Raw genomic sequence first — 24,987 nt, forward strand, 5'->3', positions numbered from 1 at the left:
GTTGCTAAGTAACCCAATTAGTTGCAGTGTGGCTCCATAGTGCTTTACGTAGTTGTTAGGCAAGCAAAAGCTTGCTGACCTGGTTCCAGTCAGAGATATAATTCCCTTTTGGCTTGAGTCAGGAAGGACATCCAGTGTAAAACACTTTGTGATAAGGGAGCAGCTCAAGAGTAGTTAGATGCAGGCTGATCCTCCAGATGTTTCTTTTTAGTAACACATTTTTTTCCAGTCTTTGTGTTGCCCCGTCCCAATTAGGGCATCACATTCAAGTAATCTGACAATTGTCACACACTAGTAAAATGTCAAAGTTGACATATTTATATGTTTTCTGTGTTCTATTATAGATAAAGTGTAGGTTAATGAGATGTGCAAATCATTACATTCTGTTTCTATTTACGTTTTACACAGCGTGCCAACTTAAGCTAACATAAGAGTGCTTTTGATTGCATCCACGTTTGTATTTAAATAGCCTACAGCTAAAATTTGTTTGGTCCGCGGTGTACTCGGGTTATAAAGCCACAGTCCAGCAATCTTATCGTTCAGTATTTGTACTGTAATTACTTTGTAGTATATAATTTACTGTTGCTGGTCGCAGTTTTTGTCATATGAAAGAGCAGGAAGGCATACACTTTGCTCAGCATTAGCTGACATATAGCTGGGATATTTAATATCTAAGAACTTTGCATGTCTGTAAACTGACGAGTTTACACTGAGACTGATGACATGACACTCGTGACGCATGTAGAACTGATGATGTTCGAAACATGACAGGTTCTTCAAAGCAAAGTCACTGCTGCTGATTAAATCTGGTTCAAAATCACATTAATGCACTTTGTATGCGCTCATAACATGTTGTTATATCCACTTGTGAGTTTGGACTCTGTTGACGCACGGCCATACTCTGATGCAGTCATTCTTCTGTGAGAGTCTCAATGTTTGCTGTTGTTGAGACTGGTTCTGGGAGTTTGATGAACAACCTTTTGGTTACTGAACATCTGACCTCCACATAATACAAGCCCCCCCCCCCCCCCCCCCCCCCCCCCCCCCCCCCCCCCCCCCCCCCCCCAAAAAAAGAACTTTGTGCAGTCTACAGCAATATGCAGTGTAAATACAAAACAAAACAAATACACTAGTATTTTGGAGTTTCATGGGTTCTCTTATGGAAACTCTCCTGATGATAAAAAACAGAAAGCAAAGCAGAAAAAAATTCCACTGCTGATTCATAATGATGATGTTCGGTTCTCAGTGTACATTTAACTAAGCTGTGCTTAGCTAAGAGTAATTGAGTTTTCTCAAGAGATTAACCGGTAAATAATTAACACCAAGGGAGTGAGTGTGAATGGCTGACTAAAAGATTTTAAGTGCTGAATCACTTGAACGTTTTCTTTCTGGTGCATTTGGTCACCTGTTACTTTATTGCCCTTTAGCTAAGCTTATCATGAGACAATAAAAACAAACAAATAATACCCAGGTCAGATTGCTAATCCATTGCAGAGTTATGTGCTGTGGTTAGTATGAACAGTGACTTGCAGGTGTTCGTGTGTTGATGGGCAGCATGTTGAACTGCTCTGTGACGCACGGATAGCTGGAAAATGCGTACCTTCGTGCTCTCGCAGCTTCTAATGGTCAGATTAAATTGACCTTGAGACTGATCAGCAACATTTGCTTATGTGTGATGAATGTGTTTGTTTATCAGTGTGCGCATGTATAAAGCACAATGAGAACTGTGAGGAGTAGAGCTCTTCAAGCTCACAAACCAGCCTTTTGTTATGAAGAGAAGGAGAAGTATGTCGCCATGCAGAGGATGATGCCATGTCAAAGGTTCTCACTGTAGAAGCGATTTTGTTTGGGGTCTTGGTGTTTTCTGGCATTTTGGGAAACATCCTGGTCATCTATGTGGTGAGAAAGCACACAGTATTTGGAGTGTGAAGTGGGCTGAATATTTTGGTTTGAGTTGTTCTCAGTCTGTCTCATTTTTGCTATCAGGTGTTTCAGTCAGTCACTAAGACTCCACCTCGGAGACTCCCTCCTTCGGACCTTATTCTGGTGCACCTGTCCCTAGCAAACCTGCTGAGCTCACTTTTCCGCACAGTGCCTATTTTTGTGTCAGACCTGGGCTTGGATCTGTATCTGTCCTCCGGATGGTGCAGAGTCTTCATGCTGCTGTGGGTGTGGTGGCGAGCCGTGGGATGTTGGGTGACCCTGACGCTGAGTGCTTTTCAGTGTACCACACTGAGACGCCAAAATGTGGCCTTTGGACCTCTTACTGTCCAGAGGGAGAGGCGGCGGCTCTGGATTGTCCTGGGGGTAGTGTGGGGGGCGAACCTGGCTTTCTCTGTCCCTGCACTGGTATACAGCACTCATGTTAAAGGCAATGCCACAGTCGAGCTGATGGTGATCAGTTCCACCACCAGGCCTCTGCTAGGATGCGTCTGGGAGTTTCCATCAGAAGAACAAGGCACGGTCTTCGCCTCTACTTCGCTGGCAGTGAACGAGGTGTTGCCGCTGGTGCTGATGGTTTGCACCAATGTTGCCACACTGCACGCTTTGGCCAAGCACATCCGAGCTGTTGCCTCAGGAGGGACCCACACCGAACTCGACAAACATCTGTCTAGTGAACGTAAGGCAGCTCAAGTAATCATGTCTCTGGTGTTGCTGTTTGTTGTCTGCTGGGTGCTACAGGTTGCTGCAGTAACGTACTACAACCACAACAGGGGGCACCATGCTGAAGGGCTGCTGACTGTTTCCCATTTTTCTTCTTCACTGTTTGTGGGATTCAGCCCCTTGGTGGTGGCCCTGGGACATGGAAAACTGAGGAGAAAAATTATGAGTATGATGCTAGGGTGAGCTACAATTCTTAAATGTCACAGTAAAGGTGCCGAAAAGCAGACTAAATCCCCAAAGGCTACAGGAAAGACGAGAAATAAACCAGTTTTTGTTGTTCAAAGAGAGATGAAGGTCATGAAGGTCAAGTGCAAGAGAAGATTAAATAAAAATAAATTCGGAACAAGAGCACTCAGAGAAGAGCAAGGACTATACTAAAACTCTCATGTTTTATTATGTTTTTATTACAACACATTGAGGTGTGACCTTTGACTCACGACCTTAAAGCATTACATACTAAAATGGTGTCTTTATTATATGTATGGAGGAGAGTTGAAGGAAATCTTTGGCTCCTATAAACCGTTAAATTTGTGATTTTCACATATATTTATGCGGTGTGGGATTTTGCAAAACTTTATGGCGTCTTTGTGATGTTAAATAAATAAAAAGAATGTTGTACAGCTCTCTTCAAGACTTTTCTATTTAAACTATTACTCAATATGGTTTTTTAATCATTTTTTAAGGTCAGCTTTTATCTCAGGTGCTAACAATGAAGGTTGAGGTCGACTGCCAACCTAGATACTCATATCCCTCAAGGTCTAGGATATTGTTTTGGGGCAATATTAATTTTCAATTTCACATTTGGTGTTACCTTGACATTGACCAAATTTTCATGAACTGAAGCACAACATATCACAACATAGAAACATCCTCAATCAAAAATACCCCAAAACTGTTCTTTGGAAACCTCTTCTTGGCTACAAACATACCTTTCTGAAGGTTAGCCTTGTGTTTTCCCACTCATTTAAAATTAGGGAGACAAAAAACATCACCAGAAGCCATAATGGTAATTAATGGTATTATACTGAACCAAAAACAAAATGCTTCAGCCACTGCCGTGGTACTTTTTTTCTTTCCTTTGGACCCTTTTGTCTATAATGAATACAAAAAAATTAAAAATAACAATAGATCATGATTAGTGATGGTATATTAGGTGCATCTCCAGAGCTTTTGCAGAGTACCATCAGTGCACGAGTGTGGACCTGATACAAGAACGAAGCTGCCGGTGGCCGACTGCCAGAATGACAGGTGACAAGGCAATGAAGATGATGTTGGCAAAACGAGCAATGACCATCAGATAATCGGCTGAGGAGCCACGGTTGTAGTTGAAGTAGTTGACAGAGATAACGCTGGTCCCCCATGAGAGGATGAAGAGTATTATGAGGGTGAGAATCACCTGGGGAAAAAAAGCACACAAATAAAAAGAAAGCACTTTCAGAGTTCAAGACTTTGCTGAATTTGCTGTAGTGATTTACTCTTAAACACATCCAGTCACATAGCTCATATCTGAAATGACTGATTTACAGCTGAGCTCATCACTCTATGCAAATACAGCAAACTGAAACGAAGAGTGATGACTCAGAAGAGACTGCAAGTGGTTGCTGGAGCAATTGAAACAGGAGGCAGCAATAAAGGGCTGCAGTGGCACTCATATGTCACAGGGAGATATGAGAGAATTTGCACCTGAAACAGACCAGCACATTGGGAGGATGCGTTTGATGTGTGAAGGGTGACAGTATGAATGTGCAGCTGTCCCTTCTCAAGCTGATGTCATTTTCTTTGAGGCAACGCATTTACATTTTTTAAAAGCAACTTATTACATTTTACATTCATTTACACAGCTCGCTGACTCCTTCATCTACCTCCAGTGCCCCCTTCTTCCTCACCTTGGATGCTCGTTTCTCGGCTGGCACCCGCTTTAATACCGGTGCGTCTTTCCGTGGATTCCGACCATGGGTGTAGAGAGTGTAAAGCGAGGTTAGGTTTGTAACGGCCATCAAGATTATAGGAATCATTTCATGTATCACCAAAGATGTGGTGGCGTAGGCCAGGCCAATGGTGGGGGGAAAGTTTGACACACAGCCTAGCAGAGGGCGTGTTGTGCTGCTCACCAGCATCAATGTCTGAGGAAAGAGCAGGGAGAGCAGAGGGTGGGTCATGTGCTCAGCCAGCAAGTCAGAGAGATTATTATTTTTCTAGATCATTGATAGATTTTGGCACTTAAAGCCGATAAGCCAAGAATCTGTGAATACATTCTTAATTTTTTAAAATAAAGTTGAGAGAAACAAAATAGAGAAAAAGTAAATCAAGCAAATGCTTATGGCAAAACCAATGGGACAAAACATATGCAGTACTACAATACACAGTAATACTAGAATTACTGTAGTAGTTAAAATAATACCAAATGGTCAAGTCTGAGTTTAATGATGATTATGGTTGCTGATAATGTTTTAGATTACCTGATTTTGGTTCTTGTTTAAAATGAGGTGGGGGAGTTAGTGTCTCTTTTAAAATATGTAATTATTATTATGGCCCTGATGAAATCAGAGGGGTTGGAAGAACAACACATACCTACACTATACTAGGTACACCTTATTAGAAGTCACTCAGAGACTTTGGTCCACATTGAGATGGTAACATCACACAGTTGCTGCAGATTTGTCAGCTGCACATGTGGCATTTAAAGATGCTCAGCTGATACTACAATGCCAAGGATGTGCCAAGAAATTATCCCTCACTCAGTTACACCATCATCAGCCTGACCCATGGATACAAAACAGGGTGGATCCATTTTAACATGTTATTTACACTAACTTCTGACCCTGTCATCTGAATTCTGCAGCAGAAGTCAAAATTCATCAGACCAGTCAACATTTTTCCAATCATGTATTGTCCAATTTTGATGAGCCAGTGTTAACTGCACCCTCAGTTTCCAGTTGCTGCTGACAGTGTTGTCGGTGTTCTGCTGCTGTAGCTCATTGGCTTCAAGGTTTGACGTGTTGCCCAACATTCTCTTCTGCATATCTCAGGTTTAACAAGCGGTTATTTGAGTTGCTGATGAAGCCGTTGACCTCTGACATCAAAAAGTCATTTTTACAGAGAGAACTGCCGCTCACTGGGTATTTTCCTCTGTTAATTCTAGACTTGGTTTTGAAGGAAAAGCCCAGCAGATAAGCAGTTTCTGAAAAACTCAGAAGAGCCCACACAACAATCACCCCCATGCTGATGCTTAGTTTAAACGTCAAAGGTCATCTGGACCTCATGTCAATGCCCAAATGATTGAAGTTGCCTATTAGATATTTGTTAATGACAAGTTAAACAGATGTACCTACTAAAATGGCAAATCTGTGTCTATGTAAAGATCTATATGCCTGTTAAAATGTGAAATGTATTTATTCATTCTTTTTTTGTAATTTAAATGATGAATACAGTGTCAAAGATTTGATAACCATATGAGTATCATCAGTACATACAAAACTATTGCATTAGTTTTGAATACAAGCTAAGTATTTTTTACTAATTGTGTAATGTAATGTTTCAGACAGTCATTGCTATATGTGTCACTTTATGTGATAGAATAACGACAGGGAAAACATTGATTGATAAAATAATTTGAAAAATTACTATTCATGATGACAAATAAAAAGAAATAGACTACTTGGAAGGTCCTTGGCAGTGCCCCTCTCACCTCTGTAGTGTTCTTGTTCCCATCAGAGGAAAATATATGAGCTGGAATCGAGTAAATAAGGTTACCAATCCAGATGAGGCCCAGGCACATCAGGAGGGTCTTGGGAACACCCCGGGGCCCATTCGCAGCACCAGGAGCCACACGCTTCAACGTCTGGAGGTGGAACGCACTGAGGAAAAGTGTTGACCACGCATTGACTGACCGCAGCCACACCGACATTCCCATTAGCAACTGACAAAACCCTTTGGCTGTATATATCTGTAACAACATAAGAGGGGCTTAAAGGTGTAAGCGCGAGGAGTTCACAAGTTAAATCTAGATTTAATTTGGTTAATTTGATCTTTCATGCATGTTTTCTGTGTAAAACACATCATTGGGTGAAACACAACCAACATAGAGTATTGAAAAAAAAAAGACTATGAAATGAGTGAAGAGTGAATTATGGACAATGACAATACCTGCAGTCCAAACTCTGAGATGATAAGGAGTGTGTTCCTCAGTAGTAATACCAGCAAGTTAGACATTGCCATGTTAACGATGATGATGTCCGAGTTACGTCCCCAGTTACGCTCCAAGATTATGCTCTTACCAATGACCAGAATCACAGTGGTATTGCCCAGAATTCCCATTATCGCCAGGATAATGTAAAAGGCAGTTTGTGCAGGGGAAACAAAGATATGCATTCCCATCCCTGCAAGATCTTTTCATTGGTCCGAGAGGCTGCTCATTGTTCCACAAATAAATAGACCAAGCTGTAAAGGAGTTTTAACAGCTCACGAAAAGTTCTGAAGAAATTTTCATCGTTGATTTGAATGAATATCAAGTGAACATATATTAGTTATTATCCTCGAACAAGCTAGTAAGACGCTGGACTGTAGTTAACTGGCCTTTTGGTTGATTTTTTCCATTTGAAGATGGAATCACCTGCGTTACTCCTCCATGGACTTACTGGAATAAAAATGATCTTGCCTGTATCATTGGAGCTGTGCTCTTGTAACACAACCACTGTTCAGGCCACAGAACATTACAAAGCATCCACAATATTCGAGTCCTCGGAGAGCATGAGGCGTATATTAATGAAACACAGGAGATTAATCTACTTGCTTGCATAAACGCGCTTCCCTTGCAAGTTTGCTACCATCATCCTAAGGGAAGTGAAGGCTGTTTAGTGTGTGGTCATGAAACCTACTAACAGATATTCCTAAAGAAAATCAATACTTTGCACCTTTGTTACAATAAGTAAATTAGTGAGAATTCTTCTCTCCTTATTCAGGACAAGTTGCAGTGTTCACCAGTAGAAATTTTACAGTTTCTTGGCGCTCTAGGCAAAAATGCACAGAGGGTTTCTCCATTTATGTTATAAGGTTACGTTAGAATGTATTTGGTTCAAATCCAGGCCAAAGACTTTCTGCATGGTCTCTCTCCACATGCACCAGCTTTCTATTAAGGTCCAAGACAAGGCAGACTTATTAGGTTAATTGGTGGTTCTAAATTGGGCCTACTTGTGAATATGAGTCGGCCTCTGTGTTAGTCATGTAATGAATTGGCGACCTGTCCAGGATGTACCCCGCCTCTCACCCTGTGACAGCTGAGATAGACTCCAGCCCCATAACACTGAATTGGATTAGCAATTAAGGAAAGATAGGAGTATTTTTATCACCAACCGAGCGAGGCTTCCTTCTTATTTGTGTCATTAATGCTAGCAGCACCCAGCAGGGGGTATAATCATCTTTTTAAATTAGATGACAGGTTGCACTGAGTCAGAGTAACAAAGACAAGAAAAAAGAAAAAGTTTCTGAAATGCGAGATGTGCAACGACAAAATGCATTCTACATTGCATCGAGGGATCAAATCAGTGCTCCAGTTAACATCTTTATCCCCTTTGTGAACGCATAAGTTACTTATTTATGAAGCAGAACATCACTTATACTCATCCCAAATGAGTGCATTATGACAAGAGAACAGGAAGTTTCCCCATTTACTTAGTTTTCAGTATCTCAGTATCTGTAGGGCTGCATCAGGAAGGTCATCTGGCATAAAGACTGAGCAGGTGAAAGTAGCCTCTTGATTACAGCTAATGACCACTAGATGGCGCCTTAAACAAACCAAATACAACACACAGGACAAAACAGCATAGTTTCTATTTATTTAATTCATTTTTTAAACAAATGTTTATTTACTCTGTACAGCATTAGTTAGTAGACAAAACTGTAAGTAAATTTAGTAGCGTTACATACAAAGTCAGCACATTTAAAAAAAGAAATTCACAGTACATATGTCTGATCAGCACCTTTGAAGGCTAAAAATACAACTATCATCTTCATAATTTACAAGTATCAAATTTAATCCCATCAGCTTTAAAAACATTTATATATATACACACATCAGTTATGATAACGTGGAGACACATTCAACTGTGAGATTAGTGTGTCCATCAGAGAAAGGAAAATATAAAATATTGACTGTATATCATCTGTTCAGGTAGGTAACACTTTCTGACTCATTCATGATCAGAACATGTTGAACTGGTTTGATATAATAAACCATGTAACTAAAGAAAGATGATGAAAAATGCTCTGACACATCTCCTAATGTGTTTTTTTTTTTAAACGAAATCCTAAAATGAACGGGTGATTTTGCCAAACAAAGCTACAGCCCTGTTAAAGTAATGAAACTAAACAGTTTCTGATCATCTGCCAGAGAAAGTTTTCACGGATTACAAAATTTCAGCTGAGATCACAAACCTCTACCTTTTATTCAAAATTTCTCAAACTTTATTAGAATGATTTAATATTTGTTTAAAAAAAAAAATCCAAGTGCATTTGTAAATGTAGCCATAATTAAATGGTAAAATAATGCAGTAAAGTGGTTTCAAGTTTTAGCTGAGCTGTGTAAAGACTTTCACAGAAGCTCCAGTCTTGTTACCGACCTGAATTGGTGCCTGCATCTTGAGTAAGGAAGAGAAAACAAAATGCGTCTCAGCCTGATAATCAGGGTACTATAGTTCAGCTGCTCAGGTCACAGATGAATGGGGCACTTAAGTTCTTCATTTCACTGCAGGCATGCTTTCACTGGCGACTTCTCCAGCTGATCGTAAAAACAGATCTTGCTCCAGGCACTGTAACCAAATCTCCATTCAGATTCTACTTAAAAATAACCCAAAAAGTAACTAATTTACAAACAGAAGACTAAAATTGTTTAATATACTTTTAAGAAAAACAAGAGCTTATTTCAAATAAACAAAAGTGCACTCACTTCAATAACTATCATACTAGCTCTCAATGCTGTCGACAGTTGTGGTCAGAAGTTTACATTCACTCACTGTGGGCATGAATGCCGTGGTAGTTTTGAGCTTTGAATGATTTCTTTTAACTGCTCTTTCTCCAGGGTGGAATGATTGTACAGCATCCATCTTTAATGACTTGACAGAACAAGAACTGGATGCTCAAGTTTGAATTTATTTAGGTTTTTCTCTAATCTGCACAGGGTCAGAAATATACATACAGATGAGTTTTTCTTCATCAGTATAAAAAGGATTGTTTGACAGCAGTCATTGGATTGCCATTGGTCAAAGACCAAGGAACTCTAAGGAGAACTGTAGATTTACAGAAGTTAGGAAGGCCTCTTGGAGCCATTTCCAAACAAATGCAGATCATGAGCTCAAAAAGTTGTGCATAAGTACAAGTTATTCAGATGTGTCTCCACTTTGGGTCATCTTTCAGATGATGGCAACCTGTCACTCTCAGAAGAGAGTAAACATGTAATGACACTGAATCTGCTGAAACATCACCATCACTGTCCACAGGGAAACTCGTTTTACATCACCATGGACTGAGCAGTGCCAACGAAGAAAAAAAATGGAAAATTTGTAGCTTCTGATGGTTAAACGAGACAAAGTTTGAGCTATTTGGCCACAAAGAGATAGGTTTGAAGAAGTAAAGGTGAAGCTTTCAAGTATGGTGGTGGTAACATCATGCTCTGGGATGTTTTGATAGCAGTGGTACTGCAACATTACACAATGTGGATGGAATAATCAAGAAAGACAACTACCCTAAATTCACCTCCAATCAGTAGTTAGAGAGATGAAACTTGCTAGATGTTTCAAGAGAACAATGATCCCAAACACACATTGAAAGTGGTTGTCGTTGTTTATTATAAGTTTCAACTTGGGTAGAAAAACAACAGAATATGAGTGAGGGTGTATGTATACTTTTGACCCTGTGTGGATTAAAGAAAATCCAAAATAATTTCAAGCTTGTGCACTCAGTTCTTGACTTTTTAAAGCCATTAAAGGTGTATTGTGTTTAATCATTCCACCCTGGAAAAAGACCAGTTCATAGAAATGATTAAAAGTCCTAAATGACCTTGACATTAATGTAAACATCTGAGCACAACTGTATGCGAGTGTTTGTACGTGAATGTAAATGTGACTGATACCTCTGACTAATATGGATAAACGAGAGAGAGAGAGAGAGAGAGAGAGAGAGAGAGAGAGAGAGAGAGAGAGAGAGAGAGAGAGAGAGCAGAAAAACAGAAAAAGAGCGAGAGAGCGAGTTTTGAGATGTGAGAGATTTGTGACGTTTAGCGTGTTTGCAGTGTGTAGTTAATGTGTTGTCTTGTGTAGTGAGTGTGTAGTGTTGTGGATAGTTTTGTGTCGTGTGTCAGAACAATGAGGCGACTGCTGTCTCCAGGTAGAAACAGGAGTGATACACCCGCTGCTGTCAGACCTGCAGGTATCAGGCTGTGATGTTCTCCTTTGTAGTGGACAGAAATTATTGTTTTGGAGTGGCACAAATAATTTATGTGGCATCTTACTGAATGCGGAACAACTGATTGTTCTGTAAATAGTTTATTTAAAAAATCAAGGTAAAAGGTAAATGGATGCAAATAACTTTGTTTGCAAAACTTGTGCATAGGATTTTAAAATTGACAATTTATATTTGCATTTAAAGTTCTGAAATATGATTCATTAAACATGTTTGTGGTTGTTACAGTAAAAAAATATAACTTTTTCTACTCTGATTTTATGTTTTTTGTCTGATTTTAGATCAATTGTGTTAATACAGTATGTCAACATGAAAACATGACTGTAAATTCAGACACGTGAGGTTGTGCTGAAAAGAATGATGCCAAACAAGGCAAAGTAAATAGTTTTTAAAGGTAAAATGTGGAGTTCAAATCAAAAGTGGTTAAAATGGCCAATTATACCCTGGACCCCAGAGGGTTAAACGTTTTTTTAAAGTAACACAATAGTTACTTTTCAAGTAATGAATTACTTTTAGAATATTGTAACTCAGTTACTAACTCAGTTACTTTTTTGAAGAAGTAACTAGTAACTATAATTAATTACTTTTTCAAAGTAACTTGACCAACACTGCTGATGTGGCATATTGTCTTCCCGCATTGCCAGGAAAAAAGATTTAATTACGTGGCATGTGTATTTGTTCATCTTTGTTGGTGGTGGAGTTGTTGAAAAAGCCTTTTCCTGACACTAGAATTAATTTCAAGATGAAATATTTGCATCCAACTTATTTAGTGCTTGAGTGGTTTGCTTTGGCTGCCTGATTGGTTTAGACTGGTTGTTAACCCCACTGTCTGGAATCTATCAGAGAAAAGAGACAGAAAAACATAAATTTGCACTTCCTTTAACCTTCTGCACGACCACAGTTGCAGAGGGAAACATGCAAGTGGTGATAATTAGCCCAGCTAACCTCTGTGAGTCGTGGCAGTGCAGCACAGCCCGTCTCCTCGGCCCGAGCTGTAGATGGGGGACACACACACTCGACTGTTTGGTGCAAGATGGGTGAGCTGCGTTGAACGGGAGCTGGGAGGTAGGTACATTGAGGAGGTGGTGCTGTGGGGGTTTTCTGTCTCCCATTTGATCCAGTAGCCTCTTAATCCTCCCTGATAGGCTTGCCACTTTACTTGCATCTCCTTCACCCCCAAGTCCCGTTGTTTTACTGGTTCCAGCTGAAGGTCGATTAGAGCAGGCAGAGCTTCTGCAAGAGGGAACAGAGGCAAAGATTTAAGCAGCCTGGTTATAAGTAAGGTTGATACAGAATCCACAAATAGCAATTATTTAAAAACAACAAAGAGAGGGACTGAACTGGAAGAAGAAGGAATATCAGTACCTGCCAGTGTGCAGGCTCTCACAGACATAGCTCTTTCTTTTCCATCCACCTGCAGAGCAGTGACTGTAACCAGGTACTGAGTGCCCGGCTCCAGGCCGGTCAGTAAGGTTGAATTTTTCTGCCTGGGTAAGGTCACAGTGCGGACATGTGAACTAGGAATAGCTCCGTACTCCACTGTGTATTGCAGTACCCGAGCCGGCTGCAGAGGACCCCAGCTTACACGGATCTGATGAGGACCATGATCTGACAGGTGGACCACTGCTGGGCTTAAAACATCTGAGGAGTGCACAAGAAGAAGGGACACACACAGCAGCAGTTGAGAAGATGGCTTTCAGGATTAAATTTTAACTTTTGGTGCTAAAACACTGGCAGTATCAGTTTTAACTTCCCGTAGAAACCCTAGCATGCTTTAAACTGCAACTGAATGAGTAAAATGGGGTATTGTAATATACTGGGCTTAAACGCTGTTTATAAGGTTGGGGAAACCTGCAGTCAGCTGAGACTGAAGAAGTCACTTGGATGAGTGACGAAACATTTCTCCAACGGAAAACGCTACGTCCAGATGAACAGAATCAACTTTTGGAGAGTTCAAATGCCACCTATTGACCAAGTCCTTTGGCTTTCGATTTTTGACCATGGGTTTCTTGTAAGGCACTATATAAATCTTATTTATTATTATAAAAATTCATCTTCAGCGCTGCAAACTTCAAAAATACAGCAGTAAATAGCTTCAGACTTGCATGGAAACCTAAATAAAAGGAACATAATAACATCTGAAATCTGAATAAAAACCATTTAACAATTACTCTGTGAACATTGTCTAAGTAAGATTATGAGAAATGAGCCAAAGCTCCTTAACTGGTGCTTTTGGGGAAAGATATGCGAGCGATTTCTACCAAGCTCTTCAATTATTTTTCATTTTAGGGAAGCATCACTGTATTATAGAATCACATGCATTAAAAGAGAATTTTCCCCTTAAATGTTTTTTTTTTACCAGGAAAAGTAGTGAAGGTTACGGTGAGTGTATTAAACACTGCCTGGTTGGACTCTGGGCGGAGGGATGCTGTGTAAGTCGTGTCAGGCTGCAGATTTTTCAGCTCCGCCCTGCTGGAGTCTCCTGTTAAAGTACGTCTAATCTCACGACCTGGTTTGCTCACGGACTTATACCAGAGTTCATAATAACTACCATCTTCACTCAGAACAGGGCGCCACTGCAACACAGCGCTGTGGGAGGTCAAATCAACCACACGCAGCCGTTCAGCACGAATGATTTCTACAGATGAGATAAGAGAGGGGAGGCAGACTTTAAACACGAAACTGGAGAAAATAATTCTGGAATTGAACATCATTAACCATCTGCTGAGTCTACAATAGACCGCATACTGTATTTCAAACACACAAATACACACCTATCATGGCCCTACTCAGGTCCTCTGTGATGATGTCAATGTTGTCTATGTCCACAGAGTATAAGTGAGAGTCCAGCGGAGGTGTCACCACACGTTTTAGCACCTGGTAGTTCCCATGTACAGTTGACACTATTAACACGGAGACTCCCCGCGTCTTCAGCTCTGACATTGGTCTGTCCACGTCACCAGGCTGCACTCCATCAGTCAGCCACAGGAGAATCTTTGGCACTTTCACATCCATCTCCGTCAGCAGCTCGCGGGCAACGCCGAGCGCCGCCTCAGTGTTAGTGTCTCCTTTCAGCTGCCTGATGCCCTGCATGGCCGACTGCAGACTCTCCTGATTGCTGTGGACGTCGAAGCCGAACTCCAGGTGAGGGTCGGTGCCCACCTGCAGCAACCCCACTCTCACATGCCCACGGCCCAGTGAAAAGGGACGCAGCAAGTCGGCGGCGAAGAACAACAGACGAGAGAATTCATAGTTTGCTATACTTCCCGAGGAGTCCAGCAAAAGGAGAATGTCCCCCTCACAGCAGTTCAGCACTACACAGAAGAGGAGGAAAACTGGAAGGTTATTTTCAACATGTGGCAATGATCCTCCATCATAGAGAATTCAAACAAGTAGTAGCTGTATCATATTTAGTTATTTGGTTCATTAACTAAACCTGATGCACTTCCTTCACCATTTATTTATGTTCTTACCTGTTTAAATTTGTTATGCTGCTTTCCTGGGTATTCATTTTGTGTGCTCTACTCCTTTCTTAGATAATTAGTGCCTTTATCCCTTGAGTCATCCTCTGCTTCCCTGCTTTGTGTCTTTTGTTGATTTTTACTTTTGCTTGTAGAATCATCACAGTTAACTGAAGCGTTTTTAAGTTTTGGACTACATTTCCCATGTGTACATTTGGATCTTCTAGTGAATGCACTCAACAGAGCCATGAGAGCAAGCTTGTTAAGGAAAATATATTATAAGCATTATATTATGAATACAGAAGACTGTTTAATTAAACATCTCACAGAAGTGCATAACACCATGTTTGTGTTACCTGAATCAAAACTAAATCAAAATCCTTCCCAAATTTTATAGAAATATTCATAGCTGTAGTTTTCATCTTTACTGATCAAGTGTTTCGTTTTTTTAGCTCCAGTATGTTCATTAGCTGGTTGTTTTTGTGTGTCTCTGCTGCATCGATGAATGCCACAGAGGAGAGCAGTGACGGCGAATCTAATTAGTTAAGGCCTGTAAACAACAAATCTCTAAAGTTAAAGACAACATAATCAAAGAGTCACGGATGATAAACGTGTGCGGGTTCTTTATTACATCTAACACCTCACATTTCATCAAATGCAACATGCAGACTTCAACTCATTGAGATATCAAGGAATCAATTGACTGTCAGCTCAAAATATTAAACACAGCTGAGGCTGATGGCACAGACTCAGCTTTGAGTCCGAGGCAAGAAGAAGAAAGCACTACCTCAGGGTTTCAAACAATTTGACAAATTTTATGCCAATGATTCCAGTAGTTGTTAAGCTACTTTAAATCAAAGTGATCTAGTTTTTCTTAGGAACTGCCACTCACTCTTTTGTGCCACACATGTCCAGTTTTAATATTTTTTTTTAAGTACATCTACTTTTCAGCTTTCTTTGGGGATCATCTAATTGAAAATACAATTTTTTACCTGTGAAACTGGGTCATTTTTTAACATTTTGCATAAATTCATCTAAAGTAACACAAATAAATTCTGTTAACGTGACAGGCTGCTAGTATCAAAGAGCCTAAAGATATTGTTTAAAATGGGTTCTTTACCAAGTTGCCTGTTATGTGTAGACACAACACTGATTGACCTCAAGTTAGGCGTCTTTTTAATGCTTTAATGATTCATAGGTCACACTGTTTATTAGGTTAACATGCAAACAAAAACATTCCTCTGAAAATAGTCAGAATCACAAAAGGAAGAAAATGAACCTTCATTCCTTGAAATATTTATTCAGAAAACAGTGACAGAAGGGACGTAAAACTGTTTCTCTGCTTCTCCTGGAATCTTTTCAGACAAATCTGAGATGGTCAAATGGGAAGCATTTGATGAAATGACATGAAATGACACTATATTTAAAAAAATATTAGGAATAAAAGCAATATTAGCATAATTTGCGCAGGTTGAATGACAGCTCAGGCAGAAATTTTTTAAATTAGTTTTAATAGAAAATGTTCCAAAAAATTGTGTCTTAAAAGGTTGGCTCTTCCTCCTTAGAGAAAGTTTAAAATCTTGACAGTGACAAATGACGCCATCATGACTCTATTAGTGTCAAATAAAAAAGCGACACTGCTTTCATGTAACCCATACAAAGCAGATCTTATTGTCACAGGTGCAGTTACTGTCCGCGAGGAGGCATTGATATAAAGTATGACATGGAGTTGGCATATATGAGGTGTCTTATTTCATGCATAACTGAGAACAATCCTCTCTGCTGCTCCCAACACACGTCAGAAAAAACATTTCACCTAGAACACTTCAGGTGCAGCGATCGCAGAGGATTTATAATAGCAAGGAACCAACAGGATTGGTCACAGAAGGAGATTTATTATATGAAAGTGGAGATGGGTTTACACTGCAGATAAATCAGGGAAAAAAAAGAGAAGAAGAACCACCAATGCGGTGAGAAAAAGGGAATACGTATCCAGTTTCTGTAGGATCTCTCGACTTGAACAAACACATATTGGTTGCATTGCTTCTGAGAAGCAATTGTGGCCAATTTTGTAATCAAACAGGTGTCTTACTGGGATAATTTTAAACAAGAAAAAAAAAAAAAATCAATCCTAACTACAAGCACCATCCTGCCTGCATCCAGTTAATGATTGAGCCACTTATCTGCTCTGACAAACTATTGTGCTCTCTCTGCATGTGATTTCTCCTAAATTCATGCCTGTGGTTCACAAAATGCTCTATATTTGTAATATTTGTGATATATCACATGTGTTGCAAATAGACTGACATTGGTACTTAGCATAGTTTGGACAGAAGTTCGGATTAAAAGAGGTGATTCTACACAAATAGAATTAAGTCTATTTATCCCTCATATATCTGAGGTATGTTAATAAAACAGTAATAACTTTTAGAGGGAAGGGCAGAAACTTTGATAAAGTGAAAGCACTGTGACAAATGTACACAGTGGCAGAAGGGAGAAGTCATAAGGATGGGAAAAAAAAGACCAAAAGTGAGACAGAAAGATGAGGGGAGATTGGACTTGCTTGTTGAGATGTACAGAAGTTGTACATCTTGGTGCATTCCAGTGACAGATATGCTCCCTGTGAGTCCAACAGACAGATGGCACAGTACCCAGTTCATGTCAGAGAAGAATCAACAAAGGCTACTTTCTAAACTCATCATAATCTAAAATATTTTACACACTATTCGTGCAATGCTCTTCAGCTTTTCAGGCAGCAAACGAAAAACCTCATTTTGATTAAAACTTGCTCTCATTCCATGTGTGCTTTCCAGATCTCAAACACAGCTAATCAGGTCAAATATTTACTTTTAATTAGATGTAGCCATCTGTAAGGACCACAGCTTTGAAAATTGTCCTTGTCAACATTGAGCATACTTGCAATCTGCCTGTATGCCATGACTTTTTGCAGCCCTCACGGTCTTCATGTGTACCATGTGCGTCCGCTTCCTGTCATTCCACATGGTCACGCGAAGGTACAGTGGGAAACTTTTGTTGCATGGCCCAAGCAAGAAAAAAACCCCAAAACAAACAAACAAAAAAACAGATAGTGCAGCACAACGCATGCCAATAGACCGTGTGCATGAGAAAATGCTAACTTCCTGGTTTGAGACCGGATGTGGGGTTGTACATTTCCGGTAGCTTTACTTTGCGGTCAAAGTTACAAAGAGCAGAAGGTGGGAACACTCACCACTGTTGTGTCATAAAAAATCTAATGATCAATTTTGACGTTTAAGGAGTTTCGATCGATCAGTTGTTTACATCACTGAACACAAGCAGAACTGCATTACAAAATCAGAAGACACATCGTCCACATTCAGAAGCACATCTCTGTATAGTGACTGGTCTTATGATTTAAACAGGCAAATGTTCAGCATTCAAACTACAGGTGAACAATAGTCAAACCAGATGTTTCCCCCGTTATGTCGATATCAGCTAGTCAAGTACACACCTACACAGCATGTTAACAAACCGTGAAAAAAGCCACACAAAAAATGAATGATTGCTGGTAACGGTTTCTATACATTAGTATTTACGAAGGGTATGTTGTGACTTACCTTCAAAATTACAGTGGTCCCTCGCTATAATGTGGTTCACCTTTCACCTCGCTGTTTCGCAGATTTTTTAGTGCAAGTTTGCATGCTAATTTTTTTTACATCACATTGTGTCCTGCATCCTGATTGCTGCAGACGATCTCCTCCGTGACATCTCTCCTGTACAGTACAGAATCGCTGCATCGATCGCTAGCAGTGTGACTCTGAAGTGCAGTACTGTATGTCCACAAAACGTTTTGCACCGTCAAAAAATAAAATTGGCTACTTGATTTCACCTATCACTGGTTATTTTTAGAACATAACACCCGCGATAAACGAGGGACAGCTGTTTACAGATACTGAGAAATATAAAATTTGAATACCTTTTCTCTTTTGCTCTGAGGCGCGGGGGAAAAATATCGACAAGTCGATGAACATCATTTACAGATATATTGGGTAGATGCTCAAGACATCTATAGAAATGTAAATCGCTGCTTGATTCATTCATTTGCTTAACTTGTTTTGGACCGTAAACAAGGCGCGAATAGGTCACCGGAAACAAAGCTCCCCACAGGAATTTCCGCACCGGAAGTAGCATATGCTAACGTGCACATAGTCTATTCCTGTGTGAAAGGGCCTTAAGGCTCCAGCCTACATGCCTACGCAACCATCTGGCAACCACTGGTCAGGAGGGAAAAAATTGTAACACTTGAGTGGTTGCTTCAAGTTGATGGTAGTCACTAGTCAACAGAAAAGTGATTGCTGAAGTCCCAATCGCACAGACCTGTTAATCAGTCAGTGACCCCCTGGCAACCGCCTGCTGCTAGGGAACAGTATGTATTCTCTAACCAGTTGGAAAAAAGCTTGCTTGTAATTGCTTTGATTGCTAGCATAGTGCTGCGGTCACAGTGTGAATGGAAACCGTTGACAGCTCTCTGAGCTGAAGGGAGACTGGAGGCGCTTTGCCTTCAAAATAAAAGTTCCACATTTTGAAAAATGCTGGGTGTAGCACTGAAGCACAGCTTTTGCTTTGAAGGTGAAGTGTCTCCATTTTCCTTTACCATGATGTATTACCTCTGGGGTAGTAGTTAGCAAATAATTGCAGGAAAACATGGAAAAACTACTGGCAACATGGCAATCTGCTGGCAACCAAAGCAATATCTTGGTGGGTTTTTGGTGTAGCACTTTTTTTCTTTTTTTACAATCAATTTCAATGAGAACCTCCAGGAACCACTTCCATGTAGTTGGGGAAAACACTGTAATATGGCGAACGTGGACATGAACGAACACGAACACACACGAACACACACACACGAACACACACACACGAGATGATTCTTACCACTCCCATATTTGTGGTTCAAATGCAGTAAGAGCCTCCAGCCTGCTGTAATGACTTGAAATGGAGAGAAAACACTGACAAGTTTGGTTCTGTCCTCCAAAGCCCACTAAGTAATATGCTGAGTTTAGTGTTAGTGTCTTCTAAAAGTAGATGATTTTTGCTTGAGGATTTTGTAGGAAAACATCGGATGGGCAAGAATGGAGTTTAAGCAAAGTAAATCTCGCAGTATCTCCATCATAAAAGGAAAACTGACAGCCGCGCAATTCTATCAGTGGAGAACCAATTCCAACAGTCTTAGAGAAGCCCATAAAGAGCCTTGGACGGTGATATAATGCAGACCTCAATGATACGTGAACAACTAAGGCAGAACATGGCTAATGACCTCAGGCAACAACACTGCACTCCCAGGGAAACTGAAGCTCTGGTGCTTCCAGTTTGGGTTGTTACCCAGATTATTGTGGCCTTTGACAATGTACGAGGTCTCACTCAATCATGTCAATCGACTAGAGAGGCTAGTGAGCTCCTACCTTAAGAAGTGGCTCGGATTTCCCAAATGCCTCAGCAGCGTTGGCCTCTACAGCGATGGGATACTGTCATTGCCTATCCCTAACCTGGTAGAGCAGTTTAAATGTGCAAAAGTGAGGCTTGAGATGTCACTCAAGGACTCCCAGGACCCCATAGTGAGAGGCAATGCTCCCAGTGGACTGTGGCAACAGACATCTGTAATGGAACGGCGAAAAATGGTGGTGGAGGAGGTGCGTCGACAGGAGGAAACAGTAAGACATGCCAGAGCTGTAGCGCTGGCCGAGCAGGGTCGCTGGATGGATTGGGAGCGTGTGGAAAAGAGGAAACTCACATGGAGTGAAATCTGGGGAATGGAGTCTAATAGACTTTTTTTTTTGGAACCCTATGTGCAGTCCCACCAACACTCAAGCACATCTTGGTTGGTGTTAGGACTAGCCTTACTCAAGGCAGATACACATGGAGACACAATCAGGTCCTCAGGTGTTTAGCCAAGAAAGTTGAGTGCAAGAGAAAATCCATCAACGCTCAACCTTTCACAAACCAAGAGGAGCATTCATCAGCATTTGTCCGGGAGGGGGACAAGCAGAGGATTAGCCCTTTAATCCCAGACCTGGGCACGCTGAAGGTCGCCAGGGATTGGCAGATGCAAGTGGACTTGGATTAGAGGCAAAGGTTTCCTACGGAGATCGTAACAACTACTCGGCGACCAAACCTCATCCTTTGGTCTAACTCCCAAAAACCTGTGTACGTCATTGAGCTGATGGTAGTGTTGGAGGATGCAATTGAGGAAGTATTTGAGCGTAAGAAGCTGCGGTATGCCAATTTGGCAGCTGAGGCAGAGGACAGAGGCTGCAAGATCAAGGTGCGCCCAGTGGAAGTGGGGTGCAGGGGCTTTGTTGACAGTGCAACAGCAAAACTGCTTAGAGAAATTGGAATCAGAGGACAGGCGCAACAGCAGGCTATAAGAGAACTTGCTAACACTGCTGAGAGGACCAGTCACTGGCTATGGCTAAAGAGGGCTGACATCACTTGGGCAGCTAAGGCAGCCAGCTAACCGTGAGACACACGCCCAGGATTGATCAACCTGTGGTGGGTCTGCCTCAGTAGAGGGTGACAAAAGGGTAGAAAACCTAACACTAAAAATTTTGCTGGTTGACCCCAGGTCCTCCTGGGAGCCGTGCAGTTAACCTCATGGTAGTGAAACCTAAAGGAGGAATGAAAGAGAAAAAAGAAATGGAAAAATGTTCCGCTCTTCTCCCTTCTGCTACTTCCCTTTTCTGGGAGGCAGTGGGGAGGTCGAGCGTACAGCCTGATCTGGTGGGGAGGTGTGGGACACCAGATCAGGCGCCCCCCCTTCCAGCTCTCCTCTCTGCTCTGCTCTCTCCTATCTTGTCTCTTTTGTCCTCTCTTTATCATCTTTTCTATACCTTTGAATAAGTGAGGCTCCATAAATATTAAAGAGGTAAGTATTACTTCTCAGTTGTAGTGAATTGATAGAAGAAAATAAATTGTAGAAAACTAAACAGAAGAAAGTAGTAAAGAAATAAAAAATTAACATAAACCATTGACACACTCTGGGGCCTGATCAACCCTGGCAGGGCCTCCTTGGATGAGGGTGTCTAGTGATAATGGCCGAAACACCCGATGGATCCAAGGTCCACTACTGACGATGCCTCCTAAATTGTAATATGATAATCTAGATCAGATCTCTAATCCCTAAACCTAACCAAGGAAGGTAAAAAAATGGCAGATTAGCTTGGGTAAAAAACCGAAACACCCTGTGAAGTTGAGGCACACAACGATGCGTTCCCCTGGTAAAGTTTCTGGGCTGCCTTTCCTCATAACAGCCATCCGTCAAGACTTTCTTGATTCGAAGCAATGCCGTATCAGGGATTGTAACATCTTGTCCTTTTACTGAATGAATTAAGAAGCTCACCACCTTGAGCACAGAAGCCCTGGCCAACTGTTTGCGATAGGCAGACAATCAGAAGAAAGCTGCCTTGAGGGGAGGGGCTTGTTTCAGTGGCGTGTTTGTCAGCGACCTTATCTTCAACAATGATTGGAGCAGCCAAATTTGCCAGAAAGGTATATTTACCCCCCCGAAGGTTTTTGTGAGTATCAGATGTTGTGATGTCCTCACACTGCTTAGCAACCACTTAGCAACATGCAACAATGACGGATTCTTAGCATTACGAACCTATAACGTCTCACTAAATCACTGCATCGTTTTTATTTCCCAACAATAACATAAAACAGAGTTATGCACGATATATTATGATACTAATATGTTGCCTGGCAACCATTTAATAACAGGCTAAAATTATCTGTTTTTAGCCTTCATGCACCTACAATGCCTTAAGAAAGCCTCATCTTAATTTCACAGCTATTAAAAAAAAATCTTTTTTATCCACAAAAGTTTAATTATAAATGCCTAGCAACCACCTAGCAACGGGTTAAAATGGCCCATTTTAGTACCTCAACAACCTCTGCATCTACTTTTCTCAGTGTGATGGCCAACAGCACAATCAGGCTAAATATTCCTAAAGCACAGACATGTACTAATATTATACTGATTATGTTGAACTATGAGAACATGGAGTTTACCCGTTTGTTTGACTTTGTTTTTTCTTTACAGTTTTATGAATGTGTTTGTTTGATTTACCATTTTTCCAACTGTTATTTTTCTTTAACTTTGTCTAAAGTTTGGATTTGTTGGCTGCAGGTCAGGAGTCAGACAGACTCTTTCCAGCAGCATCAGAAGTGCAGCAGAAAGGAAAAGCTCCAAAACCCATCAATTTTTAAAAATGCCCACACTTCTCCTGGCTCTATAGAGTGGGCAGTCAAGACACTTAAAGCTTGCATTAGTTTCTTCAACATGGCTGACATCCACGTTGGCTGGTGTCATACATTTCCATTGCTTGGTGAATTTAAATATCACTAAAAATAATAATTTGTTCCACAGCAAGGCTCAAAAACAACTTTAGTCCAGTTAAAGCCACCTGGATTTCATCATACAAGGGGAAAAGCCCCTTATCAGAATCACACTATTGGTTACATCATTGCATCTTATTTCATTTGAAAGCCATTAACTTATCTATAGGTGTACAAATACAATATTTATGTCTCAACTATGATGGAGAGCAAGCACTTAGTACTATTACACTGAATGTTTTGAGTACTAGTATTTAAAAGTTTTTTTTAGTTGATTAAAGGTTTCCTAAAAAGAAATAAAACTCTGTGTTTTATAGTGATATTGCAGACAGCCTTTAGAAACAGTTATGATTATTATAGATAATTATACTGATTATATTGTTTTTCTTTCCTAAATTAAAAAGTAATAAAACATTGTTATGCAATAAACCACTAAATTCCCCGGAACACGCCATCCGTGTGATAGCTTGTTCAAACCAGACTGCATGTGGAAATGATTCTGGTCTTCTACTCATGAAATGCCTGCGAAACAACTCAACACATATTAAAACAAAACAAAACATTGAACTCATTATAAGAAATTTTTTAAAACGCGCTTTCCGCCCACAATTCGATTTTTTAAAAAGTTATGTTTTCCTACTCTGGATCTAAAATGCCACTGCCAGCTTTCAGCTTGTGGATTATACCTGCGTGCTGTTGTTTATCTTTCACTCGGCGTCATACCTTCCCATCGTCTCTATCGTATCGGTGTGGTATCCCGAAGTCAGCGACTCACCTGTGGCAGGTACAGCAATCAGTTGTAACGTCACCCAGAGAAAAACGTAGCGAAGAAAAACGCTCTTCATCCTTCCCGATCGACCTCAAAAGACATGAATGTGTTTAGAAACAGCACGGGCAGGTGAAATAACAGACTCGGGATCTGGTTACAGCTCCTTCCGTGCTCCTTCGGTCTGCGGAGGTGTGCGCAGCTCTCACGGCTGAAAACTTCAGCGAACACCTGCGTCATGCGCACTCCCGTCTCAGGACAAGGTGTCGGACATCGCATCTCCTTAGCAGAGAAAAGCTTACTTTAGACTATTCTTCCACCAGCTGCAGAGCAGTGAAATTAAGCCATTTTTTTTTCTTCTGGACTTTGGTCTTTTATAGCTTTCATAACCAGGTTCAAAGGTCATCACGTATTCTGGCATAGTCCAAATCAGCAGCCATGTCGTGAAATGCTCATCATAAGCATTTTCTTGTGTCCGCGCACGTTACAAGAAAATGCGCTCACCTGTTTTCTCCGCAAATTAACAAATGATGTGATCTACAGTTTATTTGTCTTTTGTTTTTTGTTAGCCCCCTTAGCTGACCACAAAGTTGAACTCCTCTTTCAGAGACAGAAAGACCGTGACGGGATTATAAGAAAAATTAAAGCTTGTAACCAGATAAGGATCAATAAATAGAAATCACCGACTGAATGTGGCCTGTTGAGACACTGCCCTGTGTGAGCACGCTGCCAGGATGAAGCTGCTGTTGAGAAATAGTTCAAACATGACAATATTAATCGCCTCTGTCAGTGCGCCCCAGGGCAGCTGTGGCTACAATGTAGCTTGCCATCGCCAGTGTGTGAATGTGTGTGTGAATGGGTGAATGACTGAATGTAGTGTGAAGCGCTTTGGGGTCCTTTGGGACCAGAAAAGCGCTATACAAATGCAGGCCATTTACCATTAATGCCTATGTGGTGGGTGGAATCCAAAGACGGAAAGATAATGTTTTAAGGAAGGAAAACATTTTTATTCTGTCTCGATACATACTGTATGGATGTGTGTGTGTGAGAGTGAGAGGGAGAGAGGGGGGGGGGGGGGGGGGGAATTGCTATTTATATATAACCATGACATGAACCATGTCCTTGAAAGTGCAGTTTCGTGGTGTCTGTCAGTCTCTGGGATGGAAATATGTGCCTGAGTACTTCCGGTTGGGCACTTCCGGTTTAAGCGTCACAGCATCCCAAGTTGAGCTTGATTTAGACTTCTGCAAGAGATCTACGTCCCAACTTACG

The 24,987-nt window shown here is 40.9% G+C and overlaps 2 protein-coding genes and 1 pseudogene across 3 annotated transcripts; 1 reads left to right on the forward strand and 2 right to left on the reverse strand.

Moving 5' to 3' along the window:
• The first annotated feature begins 1,059 nt into the window (after positions 1 to 1,059).
• On the forward strand, positions 1,060 to 14,250 carry ora4 (olfactory receptor class A related 4). The gene is given in 3 exon segments (XM_085160195.1): positions 1,060 to 1,899; positions 1,987 to 10,979; positions 11,018 to 14,250. Coding segments are annotated over 2 exon segments (1,143 nt in total). The 5' UTR covers positions 1,060 to 1,812; the 3' UTR covers positions 3,043 to 10,979; positions 11,018 to 14,250.
• On the reverse strand, positions 3,848 to 7,080 carry ora3.1 (olfactory receptor class A related 3, tandem duplicate 1; annotated as a pseudogene).
• Positions 8,482 to 24,415, reverse strand: LOC146518507 (von Willebrand factor A domain-containing protein 1-like). 2 transcript variants are annotated; one of them, XM_085160193.1, is made up of 6 exons: positions 23,725 to 24,415; positions 13,893 to 14,432; positions 13,478 to 13,756; positions 12,484 to 12,759; positions 12,064 to 12,351; positions 8,482 to 9,470 (listed from the first exon to the last, which is right to left on the reverse strand). In XM_085160193.1, the coding sequence occupies exons 1-6, from the start codon at positions 23,792 to 23,794 to the stop codon at positions 9,421 to 9,423; spliced, it is 1,503 nt and encodes a 500-aa protein (XP_085016319.1). In that variant the 5' UTR covers positions 23,795 to 24,415; the 3' UTR covers positions 8,482 to 9,420. The 2 variants fall into 2 exon arrangements, with proteins under 2 accessions (XP_085016319.1, XP_085016320.1); XM_085160194.1 differs by having other exon boundaries at positions 8,482 to 11,954; positions 23,725 to 24,407.
• Positions 24,416 to 24,987: the final 572 nt, after the last annotated feature.

The sequence above is a fragment of the Neolamprologus multifasciatus genome, chromosome 5, assembly GCF_963576455.1.
Source record: "Neolamprologus multifasciatus chromosome 5, fNeoMul1.2, whole genome shotgun sequence".
NCBI lineage: Eukaryota > Metazoa > Chordata > Actinopteri > Cichliformes > Cichlidae > Neolamprologus > Neolamprologus multifasciatus.